Source organism: Curcuma longa, chromosome 4, assembly GCF_044706935.1.
Source record: "Curcuma longa cultivar G26 ecotype Majalengka, Jawa Barat chromosome 4, ITB_CL_G26_1.1, whole genome shotgun sequence".
NCBI lineage: Eukaryota > Viridiplantae > Streptophyta > Magnoliopsida > Zingiberales > Zingiberaceae > Curcuma > Curcuma longa.
The window spans coordinates 16,248,209-16,259,535 of NC_133864.1; the positions used below are offsets into that span (position 1 = coordinate 16,248,209).

The following is an 11,327-nucleotide window of genomic DNA, read 5'->3' on the forward strand; positions in this document are numbered from 1 at the left end:
GACAACGCCCAAAGACAACGGTTTTTAGCAAAAGCGTTGTGGTATTTCAATTTACAACGTTTTTAGTCAAAAGCATTGTCTTTCGAAGTCAAAAGACAACGTTTGTACAGAAAGCGTTGTCTATTAGCGTTTATTTTGGGTCAACCACAACACTTTACAAAAGCGTTGTCGAAAACGTTGTCTTTTAGCGGGTTTTTTGCCAAAGACAACGCTTTTAAAAGTATTGTCGTTTAGTGTTGTCGTTGAGGGTTTAGAAGGTTTATATTAAATTTTTTATCGGATGAGTCCATTATTTCCTTGGTGCGTACGCCTCCTCTTCTCTCTCCCGCCGCTCGCGTTTCTCCTATGGGTAAGCCATTTCCTTCGTCCATCGTGACCTAGCGTTTCTCTTATGGGCGAGCCTTCCTCCTCCCGGTTGCAGTGGCTCCCTCCCTCCTCCTCCCCCTACTCCTCCTCCTTTCCACCTCCCTCCTCTTCCTCTCCGCCTACTCGATTTCCCCTTCCTTGCTCGACCTCCTCTCTCGCCTCTCCCCGCTCCTCCGCGGCGACCCCCTTCGCCCGCCTTCCTCGATCTCCACCGTGCCCTTCTCCCGCCGACCTCCGGGCCATCGCCCGCGTCTCCGCCCCCTCCGCCCTCCTCTTCTTCCTCGGTTCCCTCCTCCTCACTGTTGCTCCGCTAGGGTTGGAGCGGGAAGGAGGATGCAAAACTCGCTGAGGTACGATGGCGATTCCAAGTCCCTTCGCATCCACGCCAAGGAGAGGATTCCACTCGCCTCCGATAGCGTACTCCAGGTTCTTCCCCATCCTTACTCCCCTCTCTCCTTTGCGTTGGGACTGGATCTTTCTGTTTTCGTAAGAAGGAAACAATTAGCTTTGGGATTTTGGACTTTGGACTTTCTCCATATAGATCAAAATATGTAGCAAAAAAGTGGAGAAAGATTAGTATGAACCTTCCATTTGTGCTTTTAGGGCTAATTGTTTCATGCATTGCTTCCCATGATTATTGTTTCTTGTTTATAAATGATGGATTGCACGGTGTTGCTGAATTTTTCTGTTTTTCTTTCTGGAGAAACTAAGTATATTGTATCCTATCAGGCTCATGCGGAGTTAGACACCAAGTCTGGAAGTCCTAGTTATCTTTCTTTAATGTTTCGGCATTTTTATCCTGAGGTACATCTTTTGCGCTGGTATATGATTTGAACACAATAAGAATCTGAGTTTGTGAAGTGACTTTTGTTCTGATTGAGTAGTCGCCAGCCAGCATGGGTATGGGCGTCCAATTTAACAAAGATGAGAAACTGAGCTATAGTGTTCGAGCAAAGAAGGCATTCCCAATCACAGCCAATGGATTAGTGGCCATAAACTTGAAAGGGAGGTTCTATTTTGCCGAAAGATTTAAGGAGGTTTGTACTTTTTGGTATTTCCCATTTTTGCCCAATTTAAATTGTGAAATTTCTATAATGACTAAGAGACATGAGCAATATTGTCTTGGATGTATTTTGTTTCTATTTTCTTTTTGAATTGAGAAGACACATTTGAATGATAAATTGATTTGAAGTATCATAACCTGCAGCCAGTTGAATCATCACTGAGTGAGCCTAATTCAAGGATAATTTTAATGGTTCTAGCCTCTAGGTTTGTTGAATACTAAGGATAATCTAAATTTACTTTTAGATGTGTCTGGATAGTAGGGCTTGATTATTTTTACCATGGTTCACTATGGGGGGGGGGGGTTGGGTTAAATTCTATGTTACTGCTGATATTTTTGATTGATTCTTCATTGATTTATGGTCACTGTTTCAGATTTGTTGTGACGGCCATCGAGGAGACCTGTTGTTAATCTCACTGTTTGAAGGAAGAGATAAACTGTTGTTTGTTATTTATGATCTATGATTGGAAAAAATAAAACAAGGTTCCTTATTTTGTGAGACAAGTCCTTTTTGATTTCTATTTCTATTTGTTTGGATTTCCTTTTGCAGTGCTGAGATGCTTTGAATCTTGACATTCCTTGGGTCATTCTTGGACATTCTGAACGAAGGGATTCTTGGACATTCCTTCAATTTTGCAAGTTTCATCAGAATAATCCTCTTGTTCATTTCTAATGAATTTTAAACTTCAATGTTCTTTTTTTTTGTTCTACTTAAATTTGCTTAAGTTTAAAAATGCGATCTTTCTGGAGAAAACTCTCTTTTCTCCTCTAAGATATTACTAGTATAAAGATGCTTTGCTTACTGAGTCTTGTATTCTTGAGGATCTTTTATTGTAACTGATACTATGAGATGAACTATGAAAACTGTGTTTGAGATTGTTAAGAGCTGCTTCCTAAATTCTTAATCAAACATATAAAGAACCACATTGGCCCAGTTCAAGTATGTACCTTTTGTTGTTCTTTGTTAATCATTATTTCTTTCTTGTCGTTTATTTGCACTTGATCCACATTGGCCCTTTTCACATATTTGTAGATTTTGACTGTGCAGTATTAATAAAGCAGATGTCTGAACCTTCTCGACTTTCTCCACCTAGTGATCAATCGGGCAGGGTTATTTTAAGTGACAAGGATGCATTAGGTAACATGGATGATGGTGTAATTATGATGCTGGTTTTGTGCCTTTTATTGTTGATCTGCTTGACCTTTTTCCTTTTCTTTTGTCTTCTGGAACAGATAATGGAGATGTTAAGGTGACGTTGCCAATTGAAAAGCAGAGTACTGATGCAACTAGACGTAAGCGTGGCAGATAATGGAGATGTTAAGGTGACGTTTCTGCTAGCATATTACTTAATTGTTTTTCTATTCTCTTTCACCATTAAATCTTAACACAGCATTGGTACTGCATTGTTCTTCTTTGTTATGCATAGTGCATACTTAGAATCCGAAGTGAATATTTTTGGATCCTCAACTTGAATTTTCAAATTAAAATTTTCTTTTTCAAGTTGGACTTGAGTCAAAGTTTCACTCTGAACCTTTTCAATTGAGGAGCTAAGATTAATTTTCTCCTTAAGAAGTGTAATCTCCTTTTGGAGAGACTTAACCTAGATTGTGGATTTTATAAGTTTTCTAGACAAGCAATAAATGATTGAATATAATTTATCAACTAGATTATTACTTACATTGGTGTTCGGACCTTCTAACTGGATACAGATTCGTATCTTGATTCAGACTCAACTTCAAATTTGGTGTCGGATTTAGACTCGGTCTTGGCTAGCTCCTCTCGTACTAGTAGAGCTAGGAAGCTTGTGTTCTCTTCTTCCTCTAAGTCTTCGGAGGAAGACTCGTCCCACATGGACTTCAACGCCTTCTTCCTGATCATTCTCTCCTTCTTCTTTTATTTTGGACACTCCACCTTGAAGTGCATTTTCTCGTTATAGCTGTAGCATGTGACTTCAACCTTGTTGATCGGAGTTTTGCTTGATCCAGCCTTTTGGATCACCTTCCTCATATTCGACTTCCTGAAGCCCTTCTTCTTCTTAAATATCTTCTGAACTAGGTTGATTAGTTTGATGGCCACTTCATTGTTACTATCAGAATCCGATATGTTTTCGGATTCGAGCTCGGGTCAACATTTTATTTTGTGCTCCTTTGTTTGACCTACAAGAAGTGCAATACCTCTTTCGGCCGCATTGGCATTAGCCAGTTCATGGAGCTCGAATTTAATGAATAATTCGTCTAATTTGATTTTTGAAGGTCCCTAAAAATCTTATACACATCAACTATAGATGTCCATAAGGTGTTCCGTGGGAATGCTTTCACAACGTACCTGATTATGTCTCTATTTTCCATAGACTATCCTATAGCGTGTAGACCGTTTAGGAGGTCTTGGATCCTTGCATGCAGCCCACTCACGGATTCTCTATCCTGCATTTTAATGTTGTATAGTTTGTTAAGAAGTAAGTTGTGCTTACTTACCTTTGTATCTAAGGTTTTCTCGTGCAGCTCAATGAGTTTGCCCCATAAGTCCTTTACACTTATGAAGGGACCAACTCGGTTGAGCTCCTCGTTGGTGAGGCCGCATTGTAGAGTTTGCGTAACTTTGGCATTGGCCTCGATTTTACATTTTGTGCCGACGTTCCATTTCTCGTATGGTTGTGGGATACCATCTGCATCGGTTGGGAGGATGAATCCCGTCTGGATCACAATCCACATATCCACTTGCATCTTCAAGTGATATTCCATCCTTCCCTTCTAGTACATAAACTCTTCGTCAAAAAATATAGGAGGTTTGGCGGTGTTATAGCTTTCTTGATGGGTCATAGAGAATTCTTACATACAAAGAAATAAATGAAAAATAATGTCCCAAGACTTGGTCTTAGATTAGTAGTGCAGAAGAAACTTAAAAGAAATTAGAGCGATGAAGAAAACTTGCTCGATTAGTAGTTGCACTAATTTCGAGCACCTCTTGCTCTGATACCAATTGTAGGATCGAGGTGAACGCTAAAGGGGGGTGAATAGAGCTTTTGTCGCTTTTTCACAAACTCAGAAAACTTCATAAATCAGAGTAAAGTAAATGCACAGTGGAAAATAAAAGTGACGTGTTTGTTTTACTTGGTTCACAACCACTGGCTGCTGCTTAAAGGTCCACAATCCTTGACCGTTTACGATGGACAATCCATAAAAAAATCTCTTCTTTCGAGAGAGAGTTTTGCCTTTTCTAAAGTTTAGAATCGGTAAGTGTTTACCATCCTAACAAAATGAAGTACAAAGAATATAGGTGAAATTAAATCTTTTATCGACAATATGAAATGGAAAGGGTGTGAATTTCTTGGTGCAGTTTTTCAACGTTACGAAGACTTCTTGGGTGCTTCAGTCGCGCAAAACAGACGTCGATGTAGCGTAATTGAGTGCTCTAGGGTTTCCCCTCGCAACTGCTATTATAAGGAGATTCAGGTGCCTAAAACTCCTTTCGAGTGCCTCCACGTCAGTCCGTCGATCCGCTTCTGACGCTGACTTTGCATCTCCGGGCGCCTGTATCTCTTTCGGGCGCATGGATGCTAATGTGGAGGTTACCGAATTAGCTTTGACTCCACCGCGCCTTATCCATCTCCGAGCGCCTAGAGCCCTTTTAAGTGCCTGGAAGCTTGATGAACGTAGGTTATATATGATTTTTAGTCTTGTTTAATGCTCATCTACTTGCAATTCATTGCATATGATCTACTTTATCACACTTTATTCCTTTATTATTACATGTTTCTACTTCTTTTGCTCAGAGATCTGCTCTTTGTATGTTTTTGATTGACAGGATGTGATTCGAAGCTAAAATGATATATTATTGATGGTAGAGCAAGAAGTGGAGAAAAGAGACTCGCACTGACCGTGCTCATCATCACAAGCGGGTTTCCTAAGCAGCAAACACGATGAAAAATGGAAAAAAAAAGAACAACAAAGTAGTCAAGGTCGTGCTCCAAGGCACGACCATGTCACACAACCATGCCTCCATTTTCACATGGTCATGCCTTCATTTCCACACGATCGTGCCTTATTCCCCGTGTGCAAACAGTTCAAGGTCGTGCCCCATCATCCGGACTAGTTTTGAAGCGTCTAGAGAGTGCCACGGGTTGAGGCACGCCCATGCCATGTCCAACACAGTCGTGCTAAGTTAGGCACGGTCGTGCCTCACATTTCCAAGGCCAGACATGGTCAGGTCGTGCTAACAGGCACGGTCGTGTCTTCTATCAGGACAGTTTTGCAGATTGAAAGTAAAATGGGCATAACCTTTAGCTCAGATTGACCCACAGGTTGTACCACCTACCAAAATGAAGATAACTTTAAGATCTACAACTTTGCTTCAGGGTGTATCGAATGATTCCTTCTTTAGGCCATGCTAAAAGGCATGACCCTTCTTACAGAGTGAAGACAGCAAGAGGCCGTGTCCACGGAAGCCTCAAGCTGATGTTTCAGGCCGTGCCTTGAGGCACGACCATGTCGTGCGCGGGCCTATAAATACATCTTTTTGAAACCCTTTAGAGCAGATTCTTCAAAACCCTAAGGTCTTAGCTTGGGGCAGCAACCCCGATTGCTTGGGGAGGGTTATCCCCACTCTGAGGAGACCCTAAAAGCTTCATCCTCGCCGATCCATCCTACTCCAGAGCGAGAAGATCTTCTAAGGATTCTCGAGCTTCAAGATAAGTCCTCCCCTCTATTGTGGATGATAATTTTCTTGCATTCTTGTTGTAACCTTCTTGTAATGGAGTAGATCTATGAGTTTAGGATGTAGAATGGACATTAATGTAATAATGATGATGTAAGAACTAGTTCATATTATTTTTTCCTATTCTATGAAGTGTTTATACTTGTTTCATGTATTGTGTGCCTTGAACGTGTTTGATTATATGTTTATGTGAGCGCATGTACATGATTTTGAGGGGTAGATTACGGTGTAGGGAGATCTTAGGATCGTATGCCCGGAGCGCCCTGTGACAGAAGGTAGACCTTATAACCGGACTTTCTGAAATAATCCCTACATGGTGGTAAACCCCCATAAGGAATAGCTAATGGTTGGTGGCCACTAGGGCAAGGGCCTTTAATTGTCAATCCACTTTAAGAGCATTTGATCGTATTCGTCTTCGTCTGGAGGTGGAATTGGCTCTTGAGGCTGTTCGGGTGGACATAGGTGTTGTATTATTGTTGTCCACTGTGGTATATTTAAAGCCATTTGTTGATCATAGCTTGTAGAGGGTTGGTCATTAGTGGAGCCAAACCCTCTTTGTCCTCGAGTTGTGTCGGACAGAGTTGGGACGTGCATCAGCTCAGGGGTTGCAATTTTTGTAAAAATAATCTGGGCAATTGCTTCTCTTGCCTTTAAATGAATAACTTCAAAAGTTAAATTAAATTCTACCTAGAATTTACCATGCTTATCAAGAAATGATGGAAATGTGCAAGCAAGCGGCGTTGCAGAGAAGTGCTAAAGACTTCCAGTTCTGTGCACAAATACCCCTGCAAGGGCTGATGTACAACAACCCAAATAAAAGAAGATTTGGGCTCAGAAAGGCCCAAACTTACAAATGCAAGCCACACAAGACATGTCAGAGTAATAAAGAAGAAGTACCAAAATGATAGAACCAGGGTCAGAAAGTGTAAGTGTTTCATCTGTAGCGAAGAAGGGCATTTCGCAAGGGAATGCAGAAGTCGAATGGGCAACAAGGAAAGAGTAGCAATGCTAGAAAATTTGGAGTTACCCGAGGACTTCGACATAGTTTCTGTTGATCAGGAGGAAAGTGATAGTGACGCAATCTGTAGCGTCTCAGAAGGTGAAACTGCAATGGAGCAACACTGCAATACAGCTACAAGTATCCTTCCGCAAAATGAATTCCTAATGGTCTTAATTGGGCAAGAGGGCAGTTGGCAAGTACAAGTTGATTTGCCAGAAGAACAGTTCAGATGCCCTCACAACTGGGAGCTGATACCTAGTGACAGGAGGTATGACGTTTGGATCGTATGCCTAGGGCACCTTGTGACAAAAGGTAGATCTTATAATCGGACTTTCTGGCGTCACCTTTACTAGAGGGCTACCACACTAGGACTTCAAAGTCAAATGCCAACATAGCCTAACGAGGTCAAGTTGGTATCTTAGTTAAAATCTCTAAGGTGGTAAACATGGAGAGTAAGGAAGTAAACATGGATTAGGGGTGTTACTTAGCATTGATGTGAAATCGAAATCCTAGACTTATCCATCTCATCCCATTAATCTCCAAGTCAATCTCTCTCTACCATATCCACAATCCACGATTCTCAACCTATTCGATTCTCTTATAGTCTAGATAACTAGCCTTGTGACATCACTATAACTATTAACTGTCATTGTGGATTCGATACTTTTTATTACTTGACGACGACCGTATACTTGCGGTAGCTATCAAACCTGAGGTGTCTCGACCACCCGAGTTTGCCACCTCATCCACCTTGTTGGCTCGATCAGTTGACGCCCGGGTGCCTAAATCCCTTCAAGGTGCCTAAACCATCCAATCACCCAGATCGAGATAGGGTCGCCTGTAACTCGAAGTTCCGATCTCTTATTTCCTACATCATAAAATTAGTGTAAAATATATAGAACAGAAAATAGATAGTTTATCAACTGTCTGATCTTGATTTTTAGATTTCCAGTGAAATCCTAGGTTAGACCGACGCCTACTGTTCCCTTCCAGGGAATGCGTCCTCACCTACTCCTCTCAAAAGAATTTACCTCTGCCAATCCAATCCTCTACCAGCTCAGCAGTCGATCCTCGACCCCTAGGACTTTCCTCCGCTAGATGTTTAGTCTGCTGACCCACCTAGATTTTTCGTCTAGTGCTTTGATCTGTCAAGTCTTCCTATCCAGTCCTCTTGAACAGGACTTCCTTGTCCATTCCTCCAGACTAGGTCTTCCTTGTCCAATCCTCCAAACTAGAACTTCCTTGTCCAACCACAATTAAGATTTCTTTGTACTTCCCGTACACTTAGTTCAGCTCATTAGTAAACATCACAAATTTAACTTGAACCCTTTAACATTATCAAAATCACAGTTCGATTATATAAAGCTCCCTGCACTAACACCAACTAATAGAAGATTATTGATAGAGATTATGAGATGCCTCAAGTGTAGGGATCTATATGCGCGAAAAATCGATTAAACCGCATATACGCAGAGGAAAACAGGATCCCTCCAGAAGATCCATGCGAAAAACATACTCGTTTGATGATTCTACCTAATAGAATCGAGGTTACCTTTGATGCGTGCCCTTCGCAATCTCGACAGCAACTTTTTGCCTTCAAGGTCGGCGGATCTCAGCACGATCAGTGCGTTCGTGCCTCCACGGTATCCACACGAACACTGATATGGAGAAGAACCCAACTGTGGTGCTAGCCACAAAGGAAGGTTCAGCCAAGGTGGTAGAAGAGAAGAAGAAGAGGGAGAGCAAGAGCATCTAACAACCCTTCATCAAGAGCCTCTCATCCCTTTTTATATCCCACCATGGGATGAAGGGTTTTTGGCTTTTAGTGATCTAAGAATTAATATTTTATTAACTCACATGCATCTCATGCATGAAGATCTTTCTCCTCTTTTAATGAAGATCATGCATCTCATGCATGATAATCTTTCTCTTCTTTTAAGGAAGATCATGCAGCTTTTTAATGATCATGCATCTCATGCATGATAATCTTTGATGAATTCGAATTGACTTGTGTGACTTGAGTCCAACTCGAGTCTCATACAATCTGAGTTGACTTGAGTCCAACTCAATCCGAATTGACACTAAGGGCTAATTCTAACATCAATATGAGTAAAATCTCATCGCCTATCAAAGGATGAGAATTATGGAGCAAGGAATAAGGACAAAAGTATCTTTTCCTTAATTATTAAGGCATAAATGAGATTGCATTCAAGAACATCACTAGTGTCAAGGAACAAGTGCTCAAAGGAACACAAAAGCTTGGATTAAGTTGATAACTTCAACATCTCAAAATCTTGATAATTTGCCATTTCCTTATGCTTTCATTTTTCATCTATTAGAAAGAAGCAAAAGGACATTGTTGTAAGTGAAATCTTGATGAGAGTCAAGTTTGTTGAGCTTATGAAATCCTAATGATTGGATCAATATCAATATATTGGAGGCGTTAACCTTAAAATTGTAGAAGGTTGCCCCATTGCCTCGATAAAGGAGTGGATTAGTAGAATCCTTCGAAGATGATGCACCATATGCATTTTAGATCGTGCATTTGCTACTAGCCCATGCATGATTGTATTTTGCAGTGTGCAAGGAATCAACAATTGAAAATGACATCTATTCACCTCTTCTCTTACTTTCACATGCAACATACTTTACTATTGATATACTCTTACTTTCACATGCAATACACTATACTATTGATACACTTGGTACTACTATAATCACGTAACTCGGAAATATAAAATGAAGCTCAGATAGTCGTCGTTTTAATCCTCAACGATCAATTTTATTAAATTTAATATTTTACTAGGACTCCATTCGCAACAATATATAAAAAGACTCCTAGCTAGAAACATATATAATGTGCATCTACGCATTAAAATTCTTTTAGAGATGCTAAATAGAATCTTGTTATACTAATACAAATTTATGATTGAATTAACTTTAACATTTTGAATATACATAGTTTTTCTATATTTATTGCATCACATAATAGATTTGCTAATATAAAAACATTGCTAATGTTAGCTTAAAAATAAAATTTAAAACTATTTTTAAAAGTAGATTTTTTTTCATATTCTTTGTGTTTATCGTATCTTCAACATATATTTTCAAGATAACTCTACAATGCACAATGGGTTAAAAATGCAAAGCTAGACATCATAAATAAGAGATAAAGGAAAATCCTCTATCATTTAACTAATGTTGATTTTAGGTTTGTTCAAAGTGTTAAAACCTTAACCAGAGATATATTGAGTCATATGGCAATGGCAATAGTGAAATGCAATAATGAACCTCTTCTCCTTCCTGTCCATGGAAAGCTAAGGCCACCTTTTGGTGTTGCACCTTTTGTCAACATTTTGGTGACATGATATAATAAAGAAATAAGCTTCAAAGGCTTGGGCCATCAGGCATGGCCATGACATCAGAGAAGGAAGCAAAGTTGGCTTTTCTTTTTAAGCTTTTCATTATTGTGGTTCCACTTTTCTTTATAGACAACAAATGCTACTAACTTCTTGGAAGTATCCTCCAAGACCATGAAGAAAAATTATAAAAAGAAAAAAGAAAAAGGAAAAAAAGGTTTATGGATTCACTTTTGTAGTTTTGGCATGTCCCATTTTATGTCCCCCATGTGGTGTGTGATAGGAAGGAAAATATATATCTTAATTAATGAGAATACATGTGTCTTTACAAGAAGTTTTTATTTATTATATGTATAATATGATAACAAAAATAAGTATAGGTTGGTATATTGTAAATTCAACTACACATGAGATTTCAGAAATCTCATGGGCCTTATTGTCTTGGCTAAATTCAAAAGAGTCGTTGAGAAAAATAAAGGGCAAAAGATCTTTTTTATAAAATAAAATAAAAACTGGCTTCATGTAAACCTCCTAATTAAGTGGAATAATCTAAGTTACTTAAATCATTGATAAATTATAATTCTTTAGCGTATATAGTGATTCTATATTATTGTCACAATATATTACAATACTAGAATCTAATTAATAATAATGTTCGAAATGACTCTAAATTCAATAATGAACTTTAGATCTAAATACCTTCCTTTATTGCCTACATGGCCGTATTGTAATCTAATTTTGTCATTGAATCATCTACACTATCTTTTTTTTAAACTCTTTCAACTCAAGGCACCTCTATTACAAAACATAAATCCTTACTATGTG

The 11,327-nt window shown here is 39.3% G+C and overlaps 1 protein-coding gene, 1 long non-coding RNA gene and 1 pseudogene across 2 annotated transcripts; 2 read left to right on the top strand and 1 right to left on the bottom strand.

Annotated features, from left to right (window-relative positions):
• The window catches only part of LOC141827177 (brassinosteroid LRR receptor kinase BRI1-like), a 3,099-nt pseudogene extending 2,815 nt beyond the window's left edge, over window positions 1–284 (top strand).
• A 415-nt stretch (window positions 285–699) lies between these two features.
• On the top strand, window positions 700–1,398 carry LOC141825966 (uncharacterized). The gene is made up of 3 exons (XR_012601591.1): window positions 700–792; window positions 1,096–1,170; window positions 1,251–1,398. It is a non-coding gene; the product is annotated as an uncharacterized LOC141825966 (long non-coding RNA).
• A 2,383-nt stretch (window positions 1,399–3,781) lies between these two features.
• Window positions 3,782–4,171, bottom strand: LOC141827178 (uncharacterized). Its single transcript, XM_074714424.1, has 2 exons — window positions 3,905–4,171; window positions 3,782–3,853 (listed from the first exon to the last, which is right to left on the bottom strand). Exons 1-2 carry the CDS (start codon window positions 4,169–4,171, stop codon window positions 3,782–3,784), a joined length of 339 nt encoding a protein of 112 aa, XP_074570525.1.
• Between the last annotated feature and the right edge of the window lie 7,156 nt (window positions 4,172–11,327).

Bases quoted from the DNA above. Each gene is read 5' to 3' on its own strand.
- LOC141827178 (XM_074714424.1), bottom strand. From the start codon at position 4,171: ATGGAATATCACTTGAAGATGCAAGTGGATATGTGGATTGTGATCCAG. The intron at 3,854-3,904 runs GTAAGTAAGCAC...ATTAAAATGCAG, and splicing joins AGAAAACCTTAGATACAAAG to GATAGAGAATCCGTGAGTGG.